At 37.0% G+C, this 12995-nt stretch overlaps 1 protein-coding gene across 3 annotated transcripts in view; it reads right to left on the minus strand.

Annotated features, from left to right (window-relative positions):
• Positions 1–12995, minus strand: part of LOC103142487 (uncharacterized) — a 41502-nt gene that overhangs the window by 10744 nt on the left and 17763 nt on the right. For all 3 annotated transcript variants that reach the window (XR_476705.2, XM_016674503.1, XM_007558578.2), the window contains exons 11-13: positions 5001–5099; positions 3149–3333; positions 791–918 (exon numbers count right to left, since the gene is read on the minus strand). Coding sequence is in view for 2 of the 3 variants with exons in the window: in XM_016674503.1 (XP_016529989.1) it covers positions 791–918; positions 3149–3333; positions 5001–5099 (412 nt within the window). In the remaining variant the exon portion in view is untranslated. The remainder of the gene's footprint in view (positions 1–790; positions 919–3148; positions 3334–5000; positions 5100–12995) is intronic.

A 12995-nucleotide genomic window follows, 5' to 3' on the forward strand; every position in this document is an offset into this window, starting at 1 on the left:
TCCCTTCCATAAGCGTGCATCTTCACACGTAGCAAGCCTGATTTGCAAGCAAACAGCTGCAAAGTGTGCATCGTGTGGGAATCAGAGAAACATTAAATGAAAATAAATTAACAGGAAAACAAATCATGAAGGATTTGCATGTTTTTATGAGCAAATGTGCGTCTGTGCTGCCATTTTCCAGATAATTGGACAAAATATTAGAAAACAATAGAAAAATGTTTACTGAATAATTCAAAGTTAATGTATAGAACTTGGTTTATATAGGCCTTTGTTCCGATGTTCTGATCAGCGGCCAGCTGACCAACAAAACCTGGAAAAGATGAACTCTTAACTCAGATTTAATCTGAGGTTACATCATAGAGAAAAGGGAATTTACAGCCCTTATAGCTGAAGGGAAAAAAGCATATATTGTGGGAATCAAGATTGAGCTACTTTAGTGAGAAATAAAAAATGTTGACGATGAAAAGTGAGACAGTCATATAAATTACAGCTGGGGCAATAAAAAGGATCATAAAATGCTGAGAAAACGATTTATGGCATCATAAACATTAAATGAGCATGAGTTTCAGAAAGCTTTACTATATGTTTCATGTGCTTGATGATTCTTGTCTAGTCCATATTTTTTTCATATGAAACATCCACATATGAAGAAAACAGCAGCTGAAATATGTTGGTACTTAGGAGTACTGCTAAACCCAAAGTCAAATAAGAATAATGCTTTCATAAGTGTATTGAAAATAAGTAGCAGCAAGTTTGTTGTTTCATGCTTGAAAAAATTAAATGTTCTAACCTTTCACTTTTCCCACAGCCAGCAGGTTTGTTCCCAGTAACAGGGGCTACAGCCACCTCTCCACCGCCCCCTTGTCCTTCAGGCTGGTGGATGCTACTTTTCTGCTTGCTCTGCCTTTTCAATCTCACCTAAGAAAAAAGACAAAAAAACTGAAATAAATCCCATATTGTTAAAGACAAAAATATTGGGATGCTCAATATTCATTAATTCTGGCAAAATGAAATGTATCAATTTCCTCCTTGTTGTGTTTATTAACAGTCTCTTTGACTGGTTTGTGCAACTCTAAATACTGACGGAAGCACAAATCCATTAGAAAGAGTTGTATTTGAAAAGTGTACTAAAACCGTATAAATGTCATTGATTATTTTGTCATATTTTAACAACTTATGTAGTTCCACTACATAAGTTATGTAGTGACAAATTAATCTATTGTTCTTGACTTTTGTTTTTCCAATTCCAGACCATGTAAACTAAATCTAAATCGCCCAACAAAGGAAGAAATCTATGATCAACATCTAGACCACCATGCGACTCCAAAGGGCAATCACAGCCACAGTTTACAAGTTCGTAACAAAATAATTATATAAAGCCTTGGTTTCATACACTCATAATCCTTTGAGTAGCAAGCTGAAGTATGAAAGTGCATTTTCTGGGGGCTGAACTTGGAAAGACCTTGCAAAGCAACCAATTTATGTGGTAATTGGTGGCATCTCATAATGTTGCTGCACATGCAGCATCTTGTCTGAATGTCTGAGGAAAAACGGTGTTATTACTCTGATGCCATTAAACTGCACTGAATTCAGCAATAGCTTTTGAAAAAATCATTTTAAACCCATAGCAACTAGTTTTAGCAAATCACAATCATTGTATAACTACACAATTTTAAATTACGTGTTTTTCAGGAGCAAGTATTCTCCAACACTTGCAGTTTTATAATCATAAGCCCTTTGTTGTCAAATATTAGGAAAGATCAGCTCAATAATAGGATAAGCCATGTTGTGTCAAAATGTTTTAAGTCACATGCTAACTTTGTGCGATTTTCTCACTCAAGCCTGTTTTGGCTTAAGCTCAAGGCATTAGACCCTAAAGTGAGCAGAGTTTAAAAAAAAAAAAATAATTTGACTGATTCTTTGAGGTTTGTTGGAGGCATTTAAACTCCTCTGAGGATCAGAATCGATTCAAGAGCTAAAACTAATCTTTACTGATAAAGAAAGAGATTTTAATAATAAAGTCTCGGAAAGCCAGAGGAGAAGGAAACATCCTTCCTGGGAAATTAGGCTAAAGGCCACACCCTATAAAGCAGATGTTGAAGAACAACATTGTTAACCTACACACTTGCAGACCACTTTATTAGGTACAACTGTTCAACAGCTTACCACAAACAGCAGATTGTGGCAGCAAGCAACGCACTTAGGCATCAAGACTGTGCTGAAGTTCAAAGAACTCCAGCGTGAGGAAGAAAGGAGATTTAAAGTCAGTATAAACTTCACATGGTTATTGACGCCAGACGAGATGGTCTGGGTGTTTCAGAAGCCGCTGGTTTACTGGCACTTTCACACAACACCATCTCTTAGGCTTACAAAAAGAAAAAGGAACATAGATAAGGCAGACTGGTTTGAGATGATAGAAAGGTAACAGTAAATAATACAACCAGTTGTAACCAATCTCACAACATGTGAAATCTTAAAGCAGATTGCCAGAGCTGCTGAGGAGCATAATGGGTACCAGCTCCTTTCAGCCAGGAATGAGAAACTGAAGCTACAAATCACACAAAATCACTTGGAAAAAAAATTGTCTGGCCTTATGAGCCTCGGTTTTTAATGGAAATATTCAAAATATTGAATAGAAAAGGAAAAGCAGCAATCCATCCAGCCTCATTTCAACTGCTCAAGCAAGTGGCCGTGGTCTAACGGTGAGGATTTTGACGACACGCTTTGATTTGAGAAATATTTCAGATTCCTTTTTTTAAGGAGCTAAGGCAGTTCTAAACACAGTTGCATCGGCTTTGTTAAATAAGCTATTGATTAACTGAAACTAAAAAAGAAGCCAAGAAAGTTCAGCAAACTGGTTTGGCACAAACATTAGTAATGGTGTTTCTTGGAGTGTCCAACACCTCCGGTATTCCTATGAATGCACCACGGTTTTTTAATGCAAGGAAAACAATAACAAAAAGTAATATCCAGCTGAAAGGTTTTGTGCTTTAATTGTTACATGTTCGTGGTGATTGTGATGACAAATGAGGCAAACAGCCTGCTTCTTGTTTTTATGCAGAGTTAAGCAAATCGGCTGCTTGCTGCACCGTTGTACTGACCAAGCAGATAAAAACTAAACAATGAGATGCATGGATAACATTTTCACCTGAGCTAGTGTAAATGAAGCCGAGGCTCGTCTCCGGAACACGCGGCCAGGACTCCGGCGTCTCGGCACAGCCAGTGTTTGTGAACACTTCTCCTCAACTCCCTCCCGACCCAAAGGGCTGAGAAGGTACCGGTGCGCCATGCGCAGCACACGGGTCAGCAAACTCACACCCCCTGGAACTGTGTCTGCATGTGGATACACCGTAGATTGTTATTCATTTAGGTTCTCTACCATTGAAAAGCTTTTGAGTTGCAGGGATCCAAACTGTAGGAAATCTAACTGAGGAATAATATTTGTCTCATTTCCCAAGCAATTATTGTTGAGCACCAATTAGCTACAGTGAACCGACAGCAACAGTCCAATGCAAAGTTATTTTCACAAAACGACTCATCATTCCACTACAGGATAACCCCCACTGACACCGCTCGGTGAGCGTACAGTACACGTACTTTGGTGTGTGAATGTGTCCTTGTTGTACACAAATGAATGTTATCAGTTCCTCTCCATATTTACACAGGGGGGAAGAATCTGTCTGCTTAGGCAAGCTGTGAACACAAAGACTCACTTGTCCCGTCCCTTATGCACACAGTCACAGTCATGGTCTCTACAGCATATATCTCCTGTTTATGTTGAGGGATATTTATGCCACCACTTTCAGAAAGGAAGCTAAGATCTGGTGCTTCCCCCATTTCAACTGATAACAGCAAACTGATACCGAGATTGGATTGTGATTTTTTGGTTTTCTTTAACACTGTGCTTCAAAACGGACCCAATTTTGGGTCCTGCAAGCACTTCTGCTAACAAGATCAATCTAAGCACATGCTATACAATAGCCAGTATAGGCATATTGCACATCTATGTAACGAGCAACAGCTCATCTAAATGATAACATTTTCTACCTCAACACCCAGCTCAAACACTAAGCATTTAAAAACAAAACAAAACAAAAGAAAAACATAATTTGGCACTAATTTGTGCAACACGGTCCTGCCCACACAAACTACCAATCAGATTAAAACCCAGACTCTGTCTTGAGATTGCACACTACTGCACTGCAACCCCTGCCATATTCAAGCTCAATAGGGTATAATAGAAGGTTTATGTTTGCATTGGATATAGACTTTAAAGAAAGCATGAAATAAAGACAAACTGTTTTTAACCATAAATTCAAAACATGTGCTTTATATTAGTCATTTTGTATCAAATAAAAAAAAAAAATGAAAGCCAGAGTCCTAAGCTTTCATCAAAAAACATCAGTGATCATTCAGATGTGGCTACAGACTGAAAATGTTGAGTTTTCGGTTCTGATATTTACACCGACACTTGCTACCACTGATGCCTTATAATACAACCTCCTTAGGAGATTATCTCTAAGGGAGGTGAGTGATGTTCTTTTCTTAAAACCAAGCCCCTTTTTAACACCTACACAAGAAAATATAGTAAGAGAGTTAAAGAGAGGATGAATAACCTTCTTGCTGAAAGGGACCTGATGAAACCTGTGAGTGCCTGTAGCCTCTAACACCAATGTTTACCAGCTGCCTCCGTCTTTATTCTCTCCATAATATGGTGACAAAGACTTTGGATAAAACATTACAAAGAACTGTCTGGTAGAAGAGGTCCGACTGAAAAGCACCAGTGAGCAAGCTTGTACTTGTTAACTTAAAAATAAAACTTCACTCGTTGACAAGCTCAAATGACTTTCTGCCACTAAAATCCTCTCATCTTTCCAGAAAACATTTATTTAATTGGGTAGCTGAAGCATAGAGTAATGCATGAACAGACTCTAAAGCAAAACAGGAGACGGAACTAATGTATACATTAAGTGTAGATGTATATAAAGACATTAGCTCACCTTTTTCAGAAGTTTTCTTGGCTCCAGATTTTGAAATATGTCGTGTCTCGTTTCCTGTTCCGACTTGGTTGGATGCGTCCTGGGGGTTTTCCAACTTTTCTGCAAAAAATAAAACCAATACCAACTTTTTGTACAGATGTCTTGGATCAAAGCAGTATTTTTGCAAAAATGCATTCACATGAACTTGTTCATGAGTTTATATAGTTAACTTTGCACTAAACAGAACAGTTTTTCCATGTTTGTGAACATTTTTCATTACTGCTGTTGGTTTTTAGCTATACAATAACTACAATGAGAAAAAAAAAATGCTTTGAAAAGTATCTCTGTGTTGACTAGATGGCATTAATCCTTAGAGGGATGGGTGACAAGATCCTACACTTTTGTATAAGTGGGTCAAAATCGACCTGTATTAGAATCGATGTGTTTTAGGGATAATTGTCCTTTTGGCTAAGGATAATCATTTGTAATATAAAAGTTGGATGCATTTGTAAATCAATATACAATGGATGTGGAGGAAGAAGAGTCGATTATAATCGATGTTGCTTGAAGTCAGTGGCAGACTGGTATAATCAATATGTTATTACTGTGCTTGATTTATCAAAAATACATGGACATACTATCAATCAAGCTTTCAATCTTTATTTAAATTTTCGGAAAACGTCTTGGGATTTACATTAGTTCTAAGCTAAAATGGTAAAATTGACAGATAAACACTGTTAATACCAGTATGAATCTTTACAATAAACAAGTTTTACTTTTTAAAACGAATCCTTGACATAAATAAACCTTTTGATTATATATAATGTACTGAATGACCTGCACCTAGCATTAAATGTATTAGCTATATTGTATCAGATTAGGACATCTCTAGCAAGAGGTTAACAAACAAACTATCAAATCAGCATTTCATAAATTCTGAGACAATTTTCCACAAGAACAAGGCAAAAATTGAGGTTGACAATGTTGGTAAAGAAAATCTTGCTCTGGTTAAATATGCAAGTGTCTCAGCACTGACCCTCAAACATATCCCACTGCACATCTAAGACAGATTTACATGATCCCCAGTTTAACATCGACAAGGATTTTCTTCTTTTTTTCACAAAACTATGCCATTGTATTAGGAAAAATGCATTCACTTATTTTTAAATCTCTGATGCTATAATGATTTTAGGGCATCACCACAATGATTTCTGTTTTCGAAGTCAAATACCGGCTTTGTCCTTCCGTCCAGATAAGACATTTGTGTTAGACTTTATCTAAATCTCTATAACATTAAGAACGTCAGAATATGATCTCAGCTAAACATAGTTTTTTGCTTTAACCATTGTTGATCAAACATTGACAAATATGTTATGCAGAAGATTGAATTTCTCAAAGTGTAGCTGGCAGTCATAACTTGGACGCATGTCTGATTGTAGGTGTGCATCACAGCAAAAAGAATGGTAAATGGTCTGTACTTGTATAGCACTTTATCAAGTCCAGAGGACTCCAAAGCACTTCATTCATGTACACATTCACAAGCTTAAGGGATGACGTACTCCTCTAATTTCCATATGCCTGAACAGGGGTTTTGAGGATAAGGGCTTCCTTTGCCAAACAGGAAGAGACGATGATAAAGTGCAACATCTACAGGCCTAATGCAAGGTCTTTGCAGAATTTTGACTAGGGTCATCTTTGATGTTAAAGCGACTCAGTTTCCCAGACACACCCTCCCCTTTTCCTATAGCCCATGGCTCTCACCCTCTGCCTCATGTCTCCTTCCCTCCCTCCCTGCGATCCATCTCAATCACCGTCAGACATCAGTTAAGGAGGGGTTCCCTTCCACAGCAGAAATCAAAACACCGACGTGTCACAGCATGTCTCCAGTCAACCACCCAAAAACCAACCAATATGGTCTGAAATAACATGGCAAATAATTTGAAACTGCAGGACTAAAAAAGGCATCCACCACAACTGAATACGCATAAATACGCAGCCTCGCTTTATGAAGCGTCTTCGCAGCTGACGAAGTGCTTTAACAGCATGCAATTTACAGTAAAATCACGGTTACAAGGGAGCAAGTGGGTTTATTTGGAAGTTCATTTTCAGTACTAGCGTGCAGTTGCCTCTTCTGAGCTCTGGTGTCAGTAGGACTGTCGGAAACAAACAAGAAACAAATACATATGTTTAATATTTGTTTTTGTTGAAGACTTAAATCCAGACAGTGTTAGTATTAACACGGGTGAGCTCACCTGAGCAGTTTCTGTATGACTCAAGTGGGTAATGAGTAGGCCTGCGTGAATGTGTGACTATGTAGGAGTGATTTATTGTTGAAGCTAAGCCTTCTGCAGGCACTTCTGCCCTCACTAGACTTGCCACCCAGCAGCCAGACACTCAGTCAGTCCTCCTCAAACAACTTTAATTAAAGTAAAACTGAAAACAACTTTTTGTTTCATCACACAAAACAAGCTGCACTCAGCATGTCATAAAATGTCACAGAATAAAATGCAACACTACTCCTGGTCCATAGACAGTATTTGCTTACTATTAGAAAGATCCCGGGTTCATGAAACCAAGCATAGCACAATGAGTTGAGTCTTGACAAGGTCTATTTTAATATCAGAGGACTACCAGCTCCAATTTACAACATGCCTGGCCCTGCCATGCAATTAGTCGCACTAAATAAAATATGAAAACATGAAGTCAAAGGTTTTGGTCAGAACTACAGAGGTGGATAATGGAAGGTTGCTACAGGGATATTAATCTGCTGATTGTTCAAATATATTTCTAATTAGGAACAACACAGTCATGACGTAGAAACTAAAATCATGCCACTTATCACTATTATGGTAAAGTTGTTGTTACAACAATCCACAAACCGCAGAAGGAAAAATGAAAATTAGAGAGCAATTAGATTGTTATGCATTTTATTTCTAATTTCTGTGTGACCACAGTGATAAATCTTAGTTATCATACTTTGAGAACCTCATAGCCCATATTACCTGCATATGAAACAGAAACGGTTATAGCACTCAACAGGGGAAATGCAACTTATTTGACATTCGTTGTCATTTTGGCGTAGGATAAAACAGTTTCTCTGCAACTGTTAATGCTGTAACACCCTGATTAATAAAATTCCCCAGAAGTATTTTATGTCAACTGTAAAACCTTTTTGAGACAAGATTTTTGTCTTATTACTTCAAACACTTTTAAGAGACCCACTCATGTCATATAGGAAAACAAAGTTGACAACATAACTTATTGCAAGCCGTTCCTTTCTTCCCGTCTTTCCTTTTCAAAGTGGAAGATTAATGCATTGTTATCCTACGGTTTTTGGGTGCGACGAAGGTCTCTGGATTATCCCCACACATTATTTAAAAAACCATAATTCATTGGGGTATTGGCTAAGGATCAAAGAAAATCCTTCAGATGATTTAATCTTGGATCCCGCTCAGTCGCTGTAACTCAGCCAGTTGGGAATATGATAGGTGTTTCCAAACACAGCGCAGTCCTGTTGATCAGGTTCTTCAGTTCCACTAAATCAAAACATAGATACTGGGCAGCACTGGTTTAGTGCCATTAAGGCTACAGTATACAAATGAATGAACTGAATAAAAACAAAAAAACATTACAGACTTGTTGAAACTGTCACTATGCGGTGACAGTTTGGTGTGAGACAAATAATCTGTGAAAACCTTTAGCACCTTTTGCATCACCATCTGTGCCAGGTGTGTGCTTCAGTGACAGTCTGTCCAGCAGGATGGATATCTAATTGCAATGAAAATGATCCAATGAAGACATTTTGTCCAGTCTTAATTTAGTAGAGCATCTACTGTTACAGTAGGATGATGGCTTTTTAGAAGGAGTTGAAACGAGGCCTCACTTTGTAACCAAAAAGACAAATAACTTTACCTTCAAATTAAAAGCTGGTCTTAAAAATAAGGCATCGAACATACATTAATGTTGTGGAATTTTAATGCATTTTTAATTGCTACTATTTGTTAAATATATTTACTTTTAAGTTGCATTTCCTTAGATGTCGGCATGGCAGCTGAGACGGGTTGTCATACTGTGATGCATTTACTTTTATGAGGACCAGAGCATGGTTCCTATCAGACAACTTAACCTATAATCACTGGAAAAGCTGCACTGTATCTACGACATGGCACACAAACCACTTATGTCGACTTAAAACTAACAAATAAAAACATATGATAAAATCCTGAATGACGCACCGTTGTAAATGCTAGAGTCGGTGAGCTCAGTCTGGAGCTTCCTCTGTGACTCAGGGATTTAATGAGAAGGTATGAATGACAACGGGTGTTTTACTGCCCACACTCTCTTTCTCTCTGAAAGATCAGTTTCGGATAACGCAGCACTCTGCTGATTCTTCAATGTCCAGCCATTAATGCTGATGACACGCAGCCGTTTGAAGGTTGTGTTTTAGTGCGTTTGAAGCTCTGACGTCCTCTGGGACAGAACACCTGTAGCTCGGACTGAAAAGCTCTGATGCAAGGCCTGGGATCAGCAGATCCTGTAGCCTGGGAATTCACTGACACTGCTCCATGGCAGCTTTGAGGTGCTGATCATTTAGAGAGGGAAAGAGAAAGTAATGAAGATTGGAAATTTCCCCGAGGAATAATAGAAAACATCAAGACAGTTTCTCCTACTCAACCCTGCCTCAGAATACCCAAGAAAACTCTCCTCATAATCAATTGAAAACTTATATTAGAATAGATGCAACACTGAAGAAAGCAAGAATGAGATTTTACCTCAACAAACAACAAATTGAAGGTGAATTTCAGGTATAAGTGGGGTCAAATTCTGACTTCTCTTGTATTATTTATGTTTGAGAATCCATGGAGCCATTTGTATAGGACTGAAATTACAGGAAAATGTTATACAAGTGGTTAAAAAAAACATGAGATATATCTGACATAGCACAAGTCATCTTCGAAAATTTTATCAAAAAAATAAGACGAGGTCAGTTTTCCCTGATGTCCACAAGGTTAAAAGTTGTCCATGTTTCAGATTCGCGGACATGACTCAGCTTGTGGTCATCACATCCCTGCCTCAGCAGATTGTTTAAAGAGAAAATACAATCTGTTAAATCTTTTACAATTAGAAAGAAAAAGAAGATGGAGACGTGAAAGGCTAGAGAAAGTGATGAGATGCAGAAAGAAGGGGAAAACTCCCAAAAGAAAAGAAACAAGATGTTAGAAAAACAAAGCAGGATGCTCAGATGCTTTCGCATTTGTAAAGATTATGCTGATGTAGCCTACTTTCTAAATTAAACATACAGAAACCTCCCTACAAAACAAAAGAAATGAAGCACTTCTCCCTCATTCACAAAATAAAAAAAACATTTCATACAGTACATATAAAGTTGTATCTCTTTTTTCCCCATAAGGGTGGTTTCTTAGCCCTGGACAAGTTTTATTTTGTAAAAGTGATGGCAAAAAATGCTCTTTGGGTTGAAAAAACTGCTGATCCTTGAGTTAGATGAGTTAAATTGTCATAAAATCACTTTGATCATTTAAAAGTCCTAATATAAGGACCTTATTTTAGGACTTTTTGCCTTTCAACATGACTGAATGAAACAAATGTAGGTGGAAAAAAAAATGTTGAAAAAAATCTATAGTATAAAGGCACACAAAGGTGTCTATAATACAAAGGCAGTTATTTGTCAGCCAGTCTATCTTGGCCTTTCCTTATAAATACATGAATAAATAAATAAAATTACCAACAGATGTGGGCTGGAGGTGTGAGCATTTAGTCATTTTATCCATCTGGATCATCATGAACATCAAAGTTTGTTAAAGCTTCTGGGCCTAATCAGGTCTCTTTAAATCTCCCTAAGATTACACAGGTTAAATCAACAATCTATAGAGTAGACTAATCAATCTAAGTATGCAAGTGTACCATAGTAAGTCTCAAAAACCTTTGCTTATTCTAAAGGCTTTTTCATTCTACCTGCTAAAAGACAACCTGGTCTGTCTGAAATTATAGAAAACTGAAAAAGACCAAAAGTAACCAAACAACAGGAAGCACAAAGATGTGTGAATTCAGGGAAAAATGCAGTCATATATTAGAAATGAAAGAATGGGGACTTCCAGAAACAAAACAGAAATGGTGTAGAGAGAGCAAGATGGAGGGTACGACTGCAAAAACTAACAAAAGAAAAAAAAAAAAAAACTTGGTACCTTTAAAGTTTTCTCATTTTTCTGGCCTCCAGAATAATGTCATGATAAGAGTAACAGTTCTTCAGCCAGTGAAAGTTAAAGGACCAGTGGATGGAGGAAAAAAGATTAGCAGGTTCAGGAAATAAAGCATTCAGCAGGTACAATGCTGAGGGACGGGGCCAAGATGGCTGTATGTAAAACAAACATAAAAGAAGCTTACACAATAAGCTACACAAAATAATATCCTTACCAATTCATTAAACAGAGTTAGGCAATTTAGAGCCACACAATAAAAAGAAAACATTTTTAGAAATTAGATTTTAAAGGCTATGTTTATGTTAACCAATGCTTTCCATAATAGTGGTCTGCTACGACTCCCCAATCAATCACGTTCTGCTTAGATGGGATGCAGGACAAAGCTATTTTAAATACTACTAAATATTTAATGCTCAACCTGTATGATTCTCTCAAAAATAAAATAAACATGTAATAAGATGCCAGGATGAGATCTTGTTGTATTAAAGCACCATAATATTTCCTGTCGATGTCAAGTTTATTTGTGTACTATACATGCTCTGCTGGCATGTGACCTTGCCTGGAAAGGTCAGTGTACGCTATCATAGCACGCCTCAGATACAAGAATCAATGTTTTAAACTTGACAACCTTGATGTACTGAGGTTCTTATTTTGAAATCAGAAAGAGAGAACGTCTTGAGTAGTTATTTTATTGATAGAGATGGCTGATGAAAAAACAGATAACCTACCAATTATTTCAAGAACTAGTAGAAATACACAAATCTACTGACCTAAATTAGGCAATCATCTGCTGAACTGACTATAAATGATGACCTTTCTGTTGAAAATGTAAAAATTTAACCTTTCTTTTTTGATCCGTAAAAAGGCAACGGAGACAACATTCATAGAGATGGACGTCATTACTGAGTGAATAATGGATCATATTCCTTTGGAAGTATCGGTGAAAAATTTTAAAATGAAGTTAAGGGTACACAGAAATGTAAAAACTATTTAAGGGAGATTGAATATACAGCTCTGTATATAAATCAGAAAGTTTTTTGTAAAGTGCCCAATATATTTTGTGAATCAATAATATTTAAATGGGCAGCATAATGAAGGAAGCAAATTAAAGTTGTTTAAAATTTAAACTCTAGTTATTTTATCTCGTTTTATGTTAGAAATACCCTTACACATTGAGGTTGTACATCTAATATAAATAATTCCTGCTGATGTCAGGAATTCCATTAAACATTTTGAAGGCAAATTTTATATTTTGTAATATTTTAGTCTTCAAAGAGAAATTGGAATCAGTAGGTTACAAATAAAAGCCTGAGAGGTCCATCTTTATTTTTACAGATCTAATTTATAAAAATAAAAACATATGGAATCTTAAACTTCCCAAGAAAATTGACTAAATCCCCTTGCGTGACCTCCTTCTTAAGTAAGCTACCTGCAAAATGATTTCAAAGGACTGTGATATTTAATCTAGCTTCTTAATGATCAAACTATGTAATAGATACTTCATTTAAGACCACTTTGTTTGAAAAGTTTTCATTAACATGTTCCTTTTTTTTCCTGAGCAAACACATAAGGATTACGGACAAATGCTTCCACCCACACACACTTGTCACAACAGTTTGTAATAATACTTCAGTTCTCAAGGGGATCAACATCTCATCTCAAAGGCCATATGTTCTCATTAATCAGACAGCAGCCAAATCATTCCTGTGCTTCCCGCTTGCGTGAAAATGACAGACAGGTAAAGCTCCCTAAGGAGCGGGGTATTAAATGATGCTTGGGAATACTAAGTATTTAGAAG

Source organism: Poecilia formosa, unplaced genomic scaffold (assembly GCF_000485575.1).
Source record: "Poecilia formosa unplaced genomic scaffold, Poecilia_formosa-5.1.2 Scaffold97, whole genome shotgun sequence".
NCBI classification, from domain to species: Eukaryota; Metazoa; Chordata; class Actinopteri; order Cyprinodontiformes; family Poeciliidae; genus Poecilia; species Poecilia formosa.